We start from the raw sequence: 18,427 nt of genomic DNA on the forward strand, positions 1-18,427 counted from the left end.
GTTGCATAGTTACTTATCTCCTTGGCTTCTGTAAATCCAGAACTATCCCTGGATGGTCTGTAACTTGGAGGGTCTGTAACACAGAGAACTAGCATCTTTTTTTTCCCTTAAAGGGGACCCAAGTCTGCATGTAAGAAACATATCGAGCAAGGCAAGATCACAAACTTATTTAATGTCGATTGTAGATTAGAGCAGCAATGGAGATGACAAAGTAGTTTGCCATACACAATGAGGATTCAGCAGACTTTGCTCATTTGTCTCTCAATGCGGTGAATTTATGGTGTGGGGACTTTGTAGTACTGCAGGGAGAATTCCAATAAAAGCCCAATTTTACTTTTCCAACAAAAAGCAACCGATCTTGTGCCCTAGAGCAGAGGCCATTTTCTGTCTGATTTATTGCACATTTCTCCCCAGTGCCTATAAAATGGCTGTGATTCACCTCCAGAATATTAGAAGCTTCCACTCCCTATTAGTTGGCGGCTACTGAATCTGTAATTGCAAAACCGCAAAAGGCAATGTTGAAGCAACATTTGTTACAGTAACATTAACAGCCTGGCTTCCAACCACAGTGGCTAGAATCTGCAGCGGCGGCTGCAATTTCACTAATGGTGCCACACGTCTGGTGTGAGCTGTCAGACCACATGCTGCTTGCTCCCTGGACCACTGCAGGAGCTAGATGTTTGAGAGGGGAGCAGAAAGAGTCAGGACTATTCTCCTTTGAGTTGTAGGCTGAGATCATCCTGCTAGTGATCTCTTCGCAAAACAGATTGGTTTGATTTCCTACCATATGCAATGTCCAGAAAGAGTTATGAAAAGTTTGTGTCTCCAAACATTTTAATGCTAGTGATGGACCACAGATTTTCAAAGAACCGAAAGGGGCTTGGGAGAGTCTTTGGTTCCCAAGGGGCAAATACACCCATATCATCATCATCATCATCATCATCATCATCTAATATTATTTACACCCCACACATCTGGATGGGTTTCCCCAGCCACTCTGGGTGGCTCCCAACAGAATATTAAAAACACGATAAAACATCAAACATTAAAAACTTCCCTAAACAGGCTGCCTCAAGATGTCTTCTAGAAGTCAGATACAGTGGTTCCTTGGTTTACAAACGTAATACGTTTGAACGTACAATACGTTCCGGAAGTCTGTTATTAAACCGAAACCCCTCTTAAATCGAGGTGCGCTTTTCCTAATGAGGCCTCCCGCCACTGGTGCCCTTCCACCATTCGGATTCCATTCTTGGACCAAGGTAAAGTTTGCAAACTGGGACACTGTTTCCAGTTTTGTGGAGTTCGTAAACCAAATCGTTCTTAAACAGGACTGTTCTTAAACCGAGGTACCACTGTACAGTGGTACCTCGGGTTAAGAACTTAATTCGTTCTGGAGGTCCATTCTTAACCTGAAACGGTTCTTAACCCAAGGTACCACTTTAGCTAATGGGGCCTCCTGCTGCCGCCGCCGCATAATTTCTGTTCTCATCCTGTAGCAAAGTTCTTAACCCGAGGTACTATTTTTGGGTTAGCGGAGTTTGTAACCTGAAACGTCTGTAACCTGAAGCGTCTGTAACCCAAGGTACCACTGTAGTTGCTTATTTCCTTGACATCTGCTGGGAGGGCGTTCCACAGGGTGGGCGCCACTACTGAGAAGGCCCTCTGCCTGGTTCCCTGTAACTTTGCTTCTCGCAGTGAGGGAACCACCAGAAGGCCCTCAGCGCTGGACCTCAGTGTCTGGCCTGAGCGATGGGGGTGGAGACACTCCTTCAGGTATACTGGGCCGAGACCGTTTAGGGCTAGAAAGGTCAGCACCAACACATCAAATTGTGCTAAAAAATGTACTGGGAACCAATGCAGGTCTTCCAGGACCGGTGTTATTTGGTCTCAGCGGCCACTCTGAAGTTCATAAGCAGAGCATGTTGGTAACCCTGATTGCAACAATGACAAACTTTCCATCATTGTAGGGATTTCTGCTTGTGCAATGGAATGTTCCCTGCCTCTCCCTGTCCACATGCACCCCCTTAAATCTCTTCTAGGGGTTTTCCCAACCATCTGAGACAGACTTGGAGACATGTACATGGGGGAGAAAGGGAGGATGTCCTGTCAGACAAGCAGAAATCCTTGCACTGATGGAACGTGAAAGTTCCCTGCTGCTCCTTGCAGAACTGCAATTCTGATGCAACTGAGCCCTTTCTCTTATCACACGATTTACACATTTGCCTAATAAGGCTAATAATCCCCACAGATTGTCCTGTTTTCCTCCATGTTCACCTTTTAAAAAGTCATTTATATACGTTGCTGCCATTGCAACATGCTGTGAAAATTGGATAACACGGGGAATGAACGTGCAATGCAAAACTAGTGCCAATGGCTCCTGAAAAAATAAATCCCATTCCCCGCAAAAGCATTGATAAACCATCCAACTGCAGTATTGATTGCCTGGAAGGAAAAATGATGCAAAAAGTCACTTCTGAGGCATGAAAATGCAGCTATTTCCTCTGTGCAACCAATTTAGCATTACATACACACCCCCTTGCATTATTCTGTGAAGACAGGGATACTGTTTGACTAGTGATGTGCTAAGAGAAAATTTGATTGCCTACATGGGAAAGAATATACACCTGGTAAAAGCAGCATGGACAAGAAGGAGAGGCTGGAAGTCCTTCTGATTCAATTCTTCTTGTGCTTTCTTTTTCAGTTCCATGAGGGGTGGGTGGAATTCAGAATTGAAAATCCTTTTTCTCAGAAAGGTATACCAAACTAGGTAAAGGTAAAGGACTCCTGGACGGTTAAGTCCAGTCAAGGCGACTATGGGGTTGTGGCGCTCATCTCGCTTTCAGGCCAAGAGCATTTGTCCACAGGCAGCTTTCCAGGTCATGTGGCCAGCATGTGCTTCTGGCGCAACAGGACACCGTGACGGAAACCAGAGCGCACAGAAACACCATTTACCTTCCTGCCACAGTGGTACCTATTTATCTACTTGTACTGGTGTGTTTTCAAACTGCTAGGTGGGCAGGAGCTGGGACAGAGCAACAGGAACTCACTGTTGCAGGGATTCGAACTGCCGACCTTCCAATCGGTAAGTATTATAGGTAAGGTGATATTTTTAATTGGGCCAGCTTCTGTAGATGTAATGAAAGTCTGCATATTTTCGAACTCTTCATCAGGCAGAATGCAAAGGGGGGCAGTTTAAAAAAACACACAACCAAATTCTGAAGACCGGGCTCTTCTTTTAACTGTGAAGATGTTGAGGATGCCAGTGCAGCTATGCTCTGCTTGCTTGGCTGGAAGCGGCAATTTGTGCTTCTCAAGACCGATTGCTGGAAGCTACAGTAAGGGAGAGAAATCTTGTGCTCAAATCCTGCTCATGAGTTTCCCACAGGCATCTGTTCAGCCACAGTGAGAACAGGATGTTGGACTAGAAGGGCCATTGACCCGATCCAGCAGTCTCTCCTCTGTTCTTAAGATGGGAAAATACAGGTCATCATCACTGAGACTCTACCTGAAAATGGTATGTGCTGTCCCTTTCAGGGGTGCCATCTCGTGGGGGCTGAGCTATGTTGGGACTCCTCAATCATTTGTTGGAGGGCTGCCCCCAATGTTTCAAACAAACAGAGGGCAGAGGAACTGAACATGGAGCCAAGCACTGCATGGTTTTCATGGCCATTCTTAATCCTCCTGCTGCTGTGGAAGGAGACCCTGGTTGCTCCTGATGTTGCAATGTGACGGCACACATGTGATGACACCGGCACAAGTTGGCACCTTTGGTCCCCTTCAAGCACATGTTGCTAACCTTCTGCTTGTTGGTCACGTGCAGAGGTCTTCGCCGCAGCCCACTCAGGGTGCCAAAACCACTACAAAATGTTACTGAATTTGCCCTCTCCTGCAATGGTGATATGGAGGGTGGCTTGCAGAGCAAAAGTCATCTCTGCATACTTTTCTCCCCATGTAAGCCATGCTCCTTCCAATGCACCAAGCAGCTTCTGACCACCCACCCGCTGCCGCCACCACATGCTTTCCACAGGAGTAAAAAAAAGTTTTCCGGCCGTCCCTGCCTTAAAAGAGCACTTGCAGGAGTGAGGCTGCATAGTGCCACACTTCCACACATCTGTTTCAGATGCTACCATGATTTTCCTGGGAAAGAGGTTCATCTTTGGAGGAGAAGTTACAGACCACAAGAGAAGCACAAATTTAACACAGCCAAAGACAGATGATAGATAGATGATAGAGAGATAGAGCTAGATAGATGATAGATTAGATAGATAGATAGATAGATAGATAGATAGATAGATAGATGATAGATAGATGATAGATAGATGATAGATGATAGATGATAGATAGATAGATAGATAGATAGATAGATAGATAGATGATAGATAGATAGATGATAGATAGATGATAGATAGATGATAGAGAGATAGATAGATAGATGATAGATAGATAGATAGATGATAGATAGATAGATAGATAGATAGATAGATAGATAGATGATAGATAGATAGATGATAGATAGATGATAGAGAGATAGAGAGATAGAGAGATAGAGAGATAGAGAGATAGAGAGATAGAGAGATAGAGAGATAGATAGATAGATAGATAGATAGATAGATATAGATAGATAGATAGATAGATAGAAGAGAGCATGTCAACAATAGAGAGAGCAATGCTTTGGCCAACATGCACTCAGAATGTCTGGGCATCATTAGATCATTATCTACACGAAATGTCTAAAAATACTTGGGGTCATGTGCTTTGCATGCAGAAGATCCCTGGTCAATCCTAGTCACTTCCATTTTTTAAAAAAGGCACAAATGAAGAACCATCTGCCCACGACCCTACCATAGGACTGAGGGCCAGTTCCATTGTTACGCAGTCATTCATGTTAATCTTTGCTCATGTGCAAGGATGTGTTTATTTTGGAATGTGATTGTAGCTATTCTGGGGTTTGAGGGAGCTCTAGATTTCCTCCACCACCACCACCCCATCAACTTCTCAGTGTGTTACAAGGACAGACAAAATAGACTTGGTCAGCATCCCCAGGTACATGGACAAGGAATTATTGGAATGGTTGTGGACCAAGTCTTCACTGTCATATGCCCAAATCCACTGGACTGACCATAAATTCCTTAACCAGGAACAATATGTCATGGAATGGCACTCTGCTGAAGCAGGCAGATGGCTGCTCTGTGACTGACAATTAGTCATGTGTGTCCTACAGCAGCATAGAATTGGTTGTGTAGGTCTGTTGCCCATTGGATGCACAGCTGAGCCATATATTGTGCAAGATGGTAGCTCATCAACCTACATCTGTTGCTTAGCTACAACCCATAGATTTATGCCAGGAGGGACCCAACCTTCGGCTTAGTCCACATTTGCATCCACACCACTTAATAATTCCTCACTTTTTAGCATTTGAAATGAAAAGCTTTGTCACTGGTCATTAAACTGAAATGGGCATCTTGACGCATCATCTGAATTTGTCCCCACCGGGTGATAAAAATGCTTGTGTCAACAGACCCTTTGCTTGTGTTTCCATCCTGCCTGATCAAGATTTCTGGGTAGATCTGAAACTTTCATACCTTTTGCATCAACAGAAAGCCGTCCAATGGAAAAGTTCACCTTTACCTGTCTAAGGCTTGCTTCTAATGTTAGTCGTACTCAGAGTAGACGTATTGAGTCACATCCATTAAGGGGTTTACTCTGAGTATGAGTAGCATAATAGCCCTAACAGATTTGGTGTGTGCAGTGCAAGCTTTCGTGGACTTAGAGTTCACGTTTTCAGATGCATGAAATGTCCTTAGTTGGTGCATGTGCGCATAAACACACACACACACACACACACTTGGATGTAGTGTTTAAAAATGTAAACAGTGGTGTGTGTGCATAGTAACACCTTTGTGACACTTCCATGCTGATCCCAAATGCATAGAAAAAATATATAGTGATGCATCCACAACAGGAAACCATGCAAAAACATTCCTTGTCTTCCTACAACAACTCCCACCATCCCTAACCATTGCTCATTCTGACTGGGGTTGATGGGAGTTGGGTGCCCAAACAGGCCTATGCAGACAATTAAAAGTACGTCTTTCCACCGTTTTTAACTTTTTAATGTTTTTACTATATGGTTTTAGGTATTTTTTGTTATAAACCACTTGATAGCGGTCTCTAAATATTTTTATAAATAAATAAAATGTCTGGAGGGAACCAGCTTGGCTACCCCTGAGCTATCCGTGTCTAATTTAACACCTGTACGAGGTCCATGAGAGCTTAGTCCACTATTAGATCTTTTAAACTTCAAGGTACCACAAGACTCTCTGTAGCTTTCACTGCTCCTCTGGAATTATAACCTTTTAAATATAGATATATACATATAACGCTTGTTTTCTGGGATAAACACAAGCAATGACAGCTTATTTCTCTCAAGATCCTCAGAAAGGTAAGGCTTTTGAGAGCTGCCTCTGTGTCTGTGTGTCTTTCTAACACACTTGCTTCTGTGCTTTGTTGTCTCCACAGTTCATTTTTGCAGTTACAAGGAGAAATTTATTAGTCTGTATTGCCGCCTTTCCGCTGTCATAGAGCTAGATTTTCTGAGCACCCAGCAATCCCTAAGGGAAGCAATTTCAGACAGTGAAGTCGCTGCAGCTAAACAAAGACACCAGCAAGTCCTAGATTACACACAGGTAACCGTCTGTTTTTCCGACTAGTCAAAGGTGATTTCTAGCAGGGGCTGTAATTTGGAACCTAAATGGAGAATTGTTGGGCAAAGGCACAGCATAAAGACGTTTAGTGTCAAAATACAATTTGGGTTTTATGAAATAGCCACTCTGCAGCTCTTCCCTCCCACCCCACCCCGCTTTCCCCTTGCTTGCTTTCTGAGAGAAATTTCATGGATAAAATCATATGACAGTTATACTGGAGTGTTGCAGAGAAGCGTGTCAGTTTGGGTTATAAATCCCATTTCCCACCCCTACCTCTCTAATATGAGCAAAAGAAAAAACTCAATTTAGGCTGGGTCGTAGCCTTTCTTCTCTTAATGTCACAAGGCCCCACAACCACTCCGACTGTCAGTCTGCAATTAAACATGCACAACTGTTTCTTTTGACAGAGGTGGCCCTACCGTGAGGTGATGTGAAACAGCAGCTGGGTTAGGCAAGAGATTTGGGGGACCCATGAAGGTGGTGGGGTGGGAGGCAAACAGATCAGGTATGGAGCATCGTTCGCCAGGAAGCTGTCCTCCCCCAGCAGTGGTGTAGCGTGGGATGCCAGTGCCCGGAGCCACACAGAGCAGGAGGGAGGGAAACGGACAGAGAACGCATGCGCATTCAGCTGCCTAATGGTGTCCACATCATCCAGGAGATCGCAGCTGCAGAGTTAAGGAAAGAAGAGTCATTCCATTGTCTGGAGAGGTCACTTCCTGGTTCGCATGGAGAAGCTGTTTTCAACAGAGCCCAGCAACGGAAGCCCACAGCTGCACTGAGGCAGCACTGGGTGTTGACATTCCATGCCCCTAACAATTTTGCACCCAGGGCAACTGCCCCTGTGGCCCCCCCGATGCTACGCCACTGTCCCCCAGCACCCTTAAAATGGGCCAGTCCTTTGCTCTTAGATGGCTTCCATTCAGTTCAGTAGCAGCTTAGGCAGAGATCTTCTCGGTTCGTTACAACCCTTGTTAATTAGTGGAAGGCAGGGGAAATTTATTTCGATTTGCAAACCTTACCTAGTGCCTAGTTCCCAGTACAATAGCACAAACTGAAATGCTGCTAATTCAATCACTGAATCATATGGGGGTAGTGTGTACTGAATTACTCTGGCTATGGTTTGTTTGTTTGTTTGTTTGTTTGTTTGTTTGTTTATTTTCACTTTGTTTATTTGTATCCTGCTGTCTTCCCAGACCGGGACTCAGTGCAGCTTACAGATATAATAGAACAAGCTCGAAACGTAGAAAGGATAAGTCATTTAAAAGCAGCTAAACACTAACTAAACTGATCATAATAAAAAGAGCTAGTAAAAATACATATAATAACAAGACAGAACATCACAACACTAACCTTTTCCATTCAGTTCCTATAAAGGCCTGTTGGAACAATACTGGTGCAATTTAGGCAGTTCCTACAACTGTAGGGTTTACACGAGGATCACCGAATTATGACTAGAAACTCTAGCAGCAGTATAATGCTGTACATATGGATGACCCTGTGGATATGATCCCACGCCTTGACTGCAATCCCATTTTCCTGGGAGTAAGCCCCATTGAACTCAATGAGGCTAACTTCTGAGTAGACATGCCTAGAATTCACCAGAACTTTCTAGGTGCCTAATATCCTTCTGAATTTTGCCATATTTCTCTGTGTTTACCATTAGAATGGAGAGAATTCTGGGACTGAAGGAGAAGGCAAAGAACTTACGGTCCTCCAGACATAGCTGAGCTCCATTTCCCATCATCCCAAGACAGCATGGGCAGTGGTCCAAGATGATGGGAGGTGGAGGCCAACAGCATCTGATGAGACACAAATATTCAACTCCTGGAATAGAGTTCAGCAGAGTTCAGGATACAGAACCTAGGCCTTTTGAACCCAAGTGGTACTGTACATATCACCGCCATTTTCCAGCCTTTTGATTCTTTTTGGTTTCTTGTATAATTTATATTAGCAGATGCTTCTAGTAGCCGAGACAGCTGTGCCTAATTTTATGCCCTGTCCCAATTTTTGAGTCCTTCCTTATTCATTAATTCATTCACTTACGTTTTTAGTGCTGAAGTTAATACTTCAAAAAGAGCAAATCTTGGGTGCAGATGCTGAACATTGGCCCACCTCTCACACGTACCTTCAGCATAAGGCTTAATCGTTTTTAATTTGTATATGTGGATCTGATTATACCAAATCCACATGTTCACAAATCATCACCAGTAACATCCTCATTTCAACAGGTACATAGTCCCCCTCTTACCGTGAACCTGAACTATCCCAGTAGGTTTAATGTCCCACAGACTCATTTCATGAGCCAGTGTGGTGTAGTGGTTAAGAGCGGTAGGCTCGTAATCTGGTGAATCGGGTTCTCATCTCCACTCCTTCACATGCAGCTGCTGGGTGACCTTGGGCCAGTCACACTTCTTTGAAGTCTCTCAGCCCCAATCACCTCACAGAGTGTTTGTTGTGGGGGAGGAAGGGAAAGGAGATTGTTAGCCGCTTTGAGACTCCTTAAAGGGAGTGAAAGGCGGGATATCAAATCCAAACTCTTCTTCTTCTTCTTCTTCTTCATGGTTGCCAGCCACCATTTTTCCTCCCGATTTCAGAAAACATAGCAGCACGTAAGAGAGGTGAACAGCTGGCTGTGCATAAATTTGTTATTGCTCCAAAATACCAAAACAAAAACACCAAATCCCGGGCCAAAAGTGCCTGCAATCATTACAAAATGAGAGAGCCGTATGTACCGTAGAAGGTTAGGAGTCACAATTCTCGCAAAGCATGATTTATAGGGACATTGAGAATTTTTTAAAAAATGAAATAGAAAATATTAAGGATTCAAACAAAGGGGTCTGTTGTGGCCTCAGCCTTGCACTTCTTAGAGAAGACAGTGACTCAAGCTGTAGCTTTCGTGATTGTTCGTAATGGATGAAAATGTAGCAGAGCCTTTCAAACCACAGTGTTTTGTACCGAATTATTGTGACAGTGTATTAGACTTGTCAGGTTCCTTCCCAAACTAAAACCAGCTGTATTCCACCTATTGAGGGGAGGGAGGGACTTTTGGCCCAGTGCATACCGCAATCTTCAGCGGCGACCGCAAAACCACAAGAGCATTTGTATGATCCTAGATCTGAGACAGTGCTGAAGTCACTACACAAACCAAACATTGTAAAGAGCAAAGGGAGTCCATTAAAGCTGTTCTGAAATGGGAGCTGGAGAGAAACCAGAAAGTAAAAAATTATATGCCGTAGATAAGGTATGTTGTGTCTGAAACAGGCTGTTGGGCAGCAAGAAAAGGGGTATTTCAGGATTGACCCAAGCTAAGCTGAATATCTGGAGCTGAAATGGCAATTAAGTTATAATTTATATGTACAGTAATGTGTCAGGCACTCTGCGAGAAGCATGGTTCGTATGACTGGGCTATTAGCATAATGTTCCTTTAGAGCTGTGTCGGTGACAGAAACAAGGGTCCATACTTAAGCTTCATTAAATATATTGGGTCAGACTGGATAACAATCAAACAGGCTTGGGAGGAGTTACTGTGAATAATATGCTCATCAAAACAGGATGGCAACTCCCCATGATTTACCGTATTTTTCGCCCTATAAGACGCACTTTTTCCCCTCCAAAAATGAAGGGGAAATGTGTGTGCGTCCTATGGGGCGAATGCAGGCTCCTTGGCTTCAGCGATAGCAACGCAAAGCCTCCAAAGCCTGCGCCCGGAGGCTTCGCGTTGCTTCCACTGAAGCCAGGAGAGTCTGCTCTTTGAGGCTAGCGGTGGGGGAAAGCAGCGCTTCCCCCATCGGCAGCCCCAGAGGATGGGGGGCAGCGGGGAGGCGCGTGACGCCTTCCCGCTACTCTCCAACCCGGCTTTGAGGCTGGCGGTGGGGGAAAGCAGCGCTTTCCTGCGGGCTTTTGTGGGAGGTGGGGGAATTCCGCCACCTCCCGCAAAAGCAGGAGAAGGTCTTGGAGTAGCGCACAGGCTGCGTGTAGCCTGTCCACTGCTCCCAGAGCTGTGGGGGGGAAATCATATTTTTTTCCTTAATTCCCCCCCCCCTGAAACCTAGGTGTGTCCTATGGGCCGGTGCGTCCTATAGGGCGAAAAATACGGTATCTCTCAGACACACACACATATTATTAATCACCAAACCAAATGCTTGCTCAGCACTGGGCCAGTTCATTCACACAGCTGCTGTCTTGAAAAACAGCAGCCCACTATGGGGTTGTAGGGATACCCATTCCCTCTGGCCACTCCCAACTGGTCTTCTGGACTTCACATATCCCAATACGTGCTCTGATTTTGGCTCCAAGGGGTTAGGAAATCCAGAAAGGTTGAGCAGCTACCAAGAATCTCTCCTTGATTTCTTCCCTTTGGTGTTGCAATTTAGTGGTGTTCCCTTGATGCTGATACACAGATAGTACCGTTTGCAGGACAGTCTTACTCGTTCTTGAGTTAGAACTTTGTAGGGGAGGTGATCTGTCTTCTTGTTTGGCGATCACTCGTAGACGAGTAAGATTGTCTTCCATAAACACGATCTTACCAGTGAGTCCGTAAGTGACTGTGGAGGCCAATTCTGGATCCACACATCCTTCCACTGTGGAGAGATAGGTTTCCAGGCAGGAGTTGATCACGGTGAGGGTTTGCCAAGCGTGCCTTCCTCTTAGCAAGTTTCTCTCTTTTGTCCTGAGTTTGAGCGTCTTCAAAGCCCATGACACCTTTGGTCAAGGCTGTTTATGGGTGCCCGAAGCTACCAGTTTCCAGAACAGTGTCTGATCTTTTGCTTTTGCCACACTAATTAATTCTAGCCAGCATTTTCTGGTATAGGCATTCTTTTGGTGGAGTATTAGGTCTTTATACTCTTTTTTTAGGGCATGGACAGCAAGATAGGCTTGGTGTCTGACAGAATTTTTGGCTGTCAGGGCAGCTTTGTAAGCATTTTGCAGGGCTTTCTTTGCCTCAAAGCAGGTGTAATCAAACCAGAGTTTATTTGATGTTTTTGGTTTAGTTGGCCTTTTTTCTGTGGTATTAAAAAGATAGTGTTTCAATTGTTGGAGCAGGCTCTCATACACGGCTCCATGGGTGATTCTGAGACAGTTTATTGTTTCACATTGTTTCTAAATTTAGTGTTGTATATTGTTTTATTGTCTGTTTTAACCATATTTGCACAGCAGTTTTTAACATTGTGAGGGTCCTCTATTTAAGAGGCTTCTACTCTGCAGCCTCTTATAGTTGTTTTATCTGCGAGTCTTTTAGTTCTTATGCTATTACAGCTGTTTTATCTGCGAGTCTTTTAGTTCTTATGCTATTACAGCTGTTTTAACTGCGTGTCTTTGTTGGTTTTTAGCTCTTATCTGTTTTAATTATTAGTTTTTTTATCTATCCATTATGTGTGTTTAATCTTGTATTTTATTCGGATGTTTTATGCCTGTTTCCTTGTCCTCATTTGCCCTAACAATTATCGGTCAAAAATCCCAACTGCTATTTTATCTATATGCTTTTCTTAATCCTGGTCTGTGACCGTAATAAAGTTCATTCAAGGCTGTTCTCCAGTTGGAGCGCTCGCAGGCCAGTGTTTCCCAATTGTTGGTGTTTATACTACATTTTTGATTTACATTTACATTTTGATCTGTAAGGGATATAGGGCCAGGTATCTGAGGCTTTAAAAGGCATAACCTCACACAGTGTGGTTTTTTTCTGGTGTTATGCACCAGTATGCAGTACCAACACCTTCCTCCCCCCCCCCAAAAAAAAATCAGAGCCTTGTGCTTCCTTCCTAAAACCCAGGAAGCTAATGTTCTGGCAAGCTATGAGAACCCTCCCTTACTGGAACCTTTTTTTCGGGGGGGGGGGAGCACTGACCTATATACTATGTTCAGGCAGTGAAATATTTTGTTGGTTTGTTCCCACTTTGGGAGGGAAAGCAGAATAGAAAGGGAACAGAATGCTTAACCCTTTCCCTCACCCCACTGTTTTCCCACTAGAGTTCAACCCTCAAATACATTGATCCCCCTCCATGGGTTCCAAATGTACTTTCTCCCTTATGAGACCCCTTCTGGAACCTCATAAGGAGAGGAAAGATTTTCAGGGGGGAAAGCACATCTTTTCTCTACCCCTCCCTTCTCCACTTCTACCCACCCCGCCCCCCCAAAAAATGTGACTTGGCACCTAACAAAATTGATGGTCCATATTTTGCTTCCTTCTGACAATTACCGTATTTTTTGCACCATAACACTCACTTTTTTCCTCCTAGAAAGTAAGGGGAAATGTCTGTGCGTGTTATGAAGGGAATGCCTACGGGTGGCATGCCTACGGATTTTCCTCCTCTAAAAACTACATGCGTGTTATGGTCGGGTGTGTGTTATAGAGCGAAAAATACGGTAGTTCTGTCCCTGCAAAGCATCCTTCTAGGTCTGTGTGTTCTACCATAGTAGCAGCCTATGAGCGCTTTTCAAAGACAGCACAAGGTAGAGCAGGGATAAGGGACTTGTGGCCCTCCATATATTGTTGGACTACAACTCCCATAAACATTAGCCAGCAGAGCCAATAGTTGGGGGTGATGGGAGTTGTAGTCTAACAGCAGCTCAGAAGCCATGGGTTCCCTTTCCCTGATGCAGAGGACATAAGAAGTATAGTCCACAGAAGTCTAGTGTCCAGATCAAGGGAAGTAATAGTACCACTCTATTCTGCCTTGGTCAGACCACACCTGGAATACTGTGTCCAATTCTGGGCACCACAATTTAGGAAGGATGTTGACAAGCTTGGAATGTGTGCAGAGGAAAGCAACCAAGATGATCAAAGGTCTGGAAACCGAGCCTTATGAGGAATGGTCGAAGGAGCTGAAAAAGAGGAGATTGAGAGGAGATATCATAGCCATCTTCAAATATTTAAGGGCTGCGCATGAAAGATGGATCGGGCTTATTTTCTCCTGCTCTAGAGGGTAGGATTCGAACCAATGGCCTCAAGTTAAAAGAAAGGAGATTCCAACTAAACGTACAGAAAAACCTTCTGACAGGAAGAGCTGTTTGACCGTGGAACGGTCTCCCTCAGAAAGTGGTGGACTAGCTGAGATTCCTGCATTGCAGGGGGTTGGATTAGAAGACCCTTGGGGTCCCTTCCAGCCCTATGATTCTATGAGTAACAACAACAATAATTTTATTATTTATACCCACCCATCTGACTGGGTTGCCCTAGCCACACTGAGCATGGCTGTAGTAAAGAATCAGGAATGTTAGAGAATCAGGAATTGTTCTTGCCGAGTCCCAGCAAGAAAGAAAAGCTGTACCTTTCTTGCCAGAAGAAGTTGGCAAAAATCGCCCTCTGTCAGAAAATTGATGGCTGAGGCACAGCAATAATTCTGGGAGTACAAGAAAACTATTCATCTCAGAGATCAGGGGAGGCTGAACCACATCAATGACAGATTTCCTTACCCCCTTTAAAGCTATAGGAACTGCCAGTCATCATTACACTTCTCTTGTAATTAACAATGAGGTATCTATTTAAACTTGTCATACATAAACCCAATGTTGTTTTAATATATATATATATCTGCACCATCTTCTTCACATAGCAAATCGATGAAATCTGGCGTGAAATGAGATGGATCAATGAAGCACTACAATACGCACGGTACAGACAGCCGCCTGCCGGCTTGCCGGTAGCAAAGATTGTGGATCTGTCAGAAGAACCCATCCAAAAGAAGATAAGTTCAACATCGTCTCACCTCGATTGTCTTCCATCCCCGCCACCCTCGCCAGAGATGGAGACCCACCGGAGAAAAGTCTTGAGCGGTAAGGGAAAAGCGTTTTTTACTCCCCTTCGGTCTAGGCAAGAACAGGGCGCAATTCTCCATCACTTCTGACTCAGAAGCATGTGGGCATCGTAGGTTATGACTTGCCCAGCAACCATAAGGTTGCCTGTGTTTATATTTACCTCTCTCGCCCTGACCTAGCCACTGTGATCCACGCGACGGTCACCTCCAGACTGGATTATTGTAACTCGCTCTACGTGGGGCTGCCCTTGAGACTGACCCAGAAACTCCAGCGGGTGCAGAATGCTGCGGCGAGACTCCTTACAGGGTCCTCGCCGCGGGATCACATTCACCCGGTGCTATACCAGCTGCACTGGCCCCCGCTGGAGTACAGGATCAGGTTTAAGGTGCTGGTTTAAACCTTTAAAGTCCTATACGGCCTAGGACTCTCGTACCTATGGGACCGCCTCTCCTGGTATGTCCCATGGAGAACATTACGGTCTTCAAACAAAAACACCTTGGAGGTCCCGGGCCACAGAGAGGTTAGGCTGGCCTCAACCAGAGCCAGGGCTTTTTTGGCTGTAGCTCCGATCTGGTAGAACGCTCTGTCACAAGAGACTAGGGCCCTGCGGGGCTTGACATCTTTCCGCAGGGCCTGCAAGACAGAGCTGTTCCACCAGGCCTTTGGCCAAGGCACAGCCTGACCCCCTCCTTTGGTAATTCTTCAGAGAACTCTAGCCCAATGGTTGCCATCAATTTGATTTGAACTGATTTTATAATGAATTGATTTTAGAATGCTGTACAGTGGTGCCCCGCAAGACGAATGCCTCGCAAGACGGAAAACCCGCTAGACGAAAGGGTTTTCCGTTTTGGAGGTGCTTCGCAAAACGAATTTCCTATGTGCTTGCTTCGCAAGACGAAAATGTCTTGCGAGTTCCTGCAGGTTTTTTTTTCCTTTTTCCCTTTTTCCCAAGCCGCTAAACCGCTTATCAGCTGATGGCTAAGCCGCTTAACAGCTGGTGCTAAGCCGCTTATCAGCTGATCGTTAAGCCGCTTATCAGCTTATCGTTAAGCCGCTTATCAGCTGATCCTTAAGCCGCTTATCAGCTAATCCACTAAGCCTGCTAAGCCGCTAATACTGTAGCACTAATCCGCTAAACTGCTAATGGGCTTGCTTCGCAAGACGAAAAAACCCGCAAGACGAAGAGACTCGCGGAACGGATTCTTTTCGTCTTGCGAGGCACCACTGTATTATTTTACTGTTGTTAGCTGCTCTGAGCCCGGCTTTGGCTGGGGAGGGCGGGATATAAATAAAATTATTATTATTATTATTATTATTATTATTATTAGCCACAGGCAAATGGCTAAAAGCAGAGTGAGGAAGCCTGCTTTTAGCCATTTGCAAACACAGCGATAGAATACTGAGATCCAATCCACACACCTGTCATGTAGATCACGCACCAACACCAGCCATAGCTGTACCATTTTTTTAGGGTCCCTCACACAAATGAGATTGTCCATTCCATGTGGGGGAATGAGGAAACTGATGGGCACCTTTCACATGGTGACTTCTGCTAAATGATACAGGTCGGGAGTGCAAAACTTGCCACAGAGTTGTCAAGATGCCTTTGGAGATGGCTAAGTAATCTCAGGGCCAACTATTGACTTCCAGTTCAGTGTTGGCCTTCTTCATCCTGGAAGTAGAATTCTGCCTTGTCTCCTAGTATGTTGCAGCTCAGAGCTTAAGGTTCATGGAGAAATTAAAAAATAAATATCAATGGGAGGGAGGGTTGTGGGTTCATTTTCCTTCCAGCCTTTGACACCTCTCCTGTCTTCACATCGCCTCTCTGCTCCTCTGGCCTTCTCTTGCAGTTTGGACAGATGACTTCTCTGCATAGCTGTCAACGTTTCCGTTTTTTAAAACCCTTATTCTGAATAGGATTCCTTGCAAGAAAAGGGAAAAGTTGACAGCTATGCTTCTCTGCAGCATGGGTCTAGTGATTTAGTTTAGCTGGCATTCTTCAATTGCACTCAGATGGTTTATGCAAGGGAACAACATCTTTACAAAAATCAAATTAAGCAAGGCTGCTAACATCAGGTGGTTATCATTGAACTAAAGAGTTTGGTACATTATCTAATGCTACAAAGAAAAGAGAGATTTTTGGCTAATTGGAAGAGCAGGCAGCAGGCAGCCGAGCTCGGAGTAATGAAGAAGAAGAAAAGGATCCCAGAACACAAATGGTTATAAGGAGATGAGCCTCAGGAACAACAAGGCCAGAACTAAGAAGGAACCTTTGGACCTGTGCTCTGCTGCCTCTTGTGGTTATCTAGTCAGAACTACAGACTTCCCACATCAAAGATGTTCTCTCAGGCTCCAAGATGACTCCATCAGCCTAGGTCAGGCATCCCCAAACTCGTCCCTCCAGCTGTTTTGGGACTACAACTCCCATCATCCCTAGCTAACAGGACCGGTGGTCAAGGATGATGGGAATTGTAGTCCCAAAATAGCTGGCGGGCTGAGTTTGGGAATGCCTGGCCTAGGTGGTCCATTGGTGTCTGCTGTCCTGAATGGATGAATTTGTCCCTTTCAGTTTCTTTTCAGGGACAAGCTGCCTAACTTATGCCCTGCTGGTTTCAATGGGTCTACTCTAAACAAGTCAAAATCTGGATATTAGCCGTTGTGAATACACCATTTTAGCTCATACCGTATTGGCCCAAATATAAGCCGCACCAGCATTGCCAGCAGCCTTTTCCCTTCCTCACTCTCTCCCTTCTGGCCTTGGGGGAGAGGATGGGGAATTACGCACAGGGCGGCCGCCGCTTCCCCACGCTCCTGGCTGCATACCGTATGGTCACTAATATAAGCCACACTTTAACTTTTCATGGTCGGAATTTAGGGAAAAAGTGAAGCTTCTATTCAGGCCAATACGGTAATTTGAATTTCAAGTGCTTTAGACTTGTTGGCAGCTAAGTCAACCTAGATAGTTCCACTCCTGAAGGCTGTCTCTGTAGGCTATACTTAAGAAAAGATAGAAAGTTAAGAGCCCACCTTAGTAATCATCTTCTTATCAATATACTCCTAATCACCCTTTTACCTTAAAAGTTAAGGATTACCCAAGATAATGTCTTGGCAACCAAATATGGAACATAAGGAGAGACTTGCCCAGACTTGTTCCAGCAGGAAGCAACATATCCGAGGTGAGTTTGAAGACAGCAGAAGGGAAAGCTAATTAATTGGCTTACCCCTTTGAAGTTGCGTTGTCAAGAATCTGCAGCAAGGGTAGCCAACATGGTGCCCTCAAAATGGACTACAACACCCATCAGCTGCAGCCAGTATGGGCAGTTGTCATGAATTATGGGAATTGTAGTCCGAAACATATGGAACCCCATTGGCTATTCCTGCTGTAGTTTGTACAGGCCCAACTTAGTATCGCGCCAAATATTTCTCCATGACAAAAAAGAAGAAGAAACTTCAGAAATCCCTCCTCCACAGCAAACTGAATATGTCAGATAGCTGTGAATTTCCAACTTATGGGGAAAGAGAGGGTAACAATGTCAACATTCATGTAAAGAAAAGTTCATCTCTGATCTAAACTCTAGGGTCTGATGGTTCCACAAACAGTCCACAAGTTTCTTTGGGGAAGCCGTTCAAATACTTGAGGTGATTTATGCTGCAGCAAGCTTGGATTTGCCACAGAGTATACAAGGAACAAGAAGCCACAGCCAATCACATCTCCATGACAAAAAAAATATACCTGTATGGTACATGTATCTACAAGCATGTACTTGCCCCTTTCGCAGTGTACACTTTTAAGTGAATATTTCAAACACTAAAGCACAGTGCTATGCAGCAGGTACTCTTACAGGAGAGTTTTAGGATTTGGTGGAAACCCGTTACATTAGATATATACTATTGCCAGTGTCCCTACACCATTGTGACCTGAGGGTTTTTTTCCAGTGGAATGCTACACTGGCATAGATCCCTACAGT

At 44.7% G+C, this 18,427-nt stretch overlaps 1 protein-coding gene across 4 annotated transcripts in view; it reads left to right on the forward strand.

Annotated features, from left to right (window-relative positions):
* The window catches only part of ANKFN1 (ankyrin repeat and fibronectin type III domain containing 1), a 217,990-nt gene that overhangs the window by 192,739 nt on the left and 6,824 nt on the right, over positions 1-18,427 (forward strand). For 3 of the 4 annotated variants that reach the window (XM_080994439.1, XM_080994438.1, XM_080994440.1), the window contains 3 exons: positions 6,520-6,686; positions 14,258-14,477; positions 17,546-17,635. In XM_080994439.1, the coding sequence (XP_080850565.1) occupies positions 6,520-6,686; positions 14,258-14,477; positions 17,546-17,635 (477 nt within the window). The remainder of the gene's footprint in view (positions 1-6,519; positions 6,687-14,257; positions 14,478-17,545; positions 17,636-18,427) is intronic. The other variant, XM_080994441.1, reaches the window with a different exon arrangement.

Source organism: Podarcis pityusensis, assembly GCF_964106645.2.
Source record: "Podarcis pityusensis genome assembly, chromosome: 2".
Classification (NCBI taxonomy): Eukaryota; Metazoa; Chordata; class Lepidosauria; order Squamata; family Lacertidae; genus Podarcis; species Podarcis pityusensis.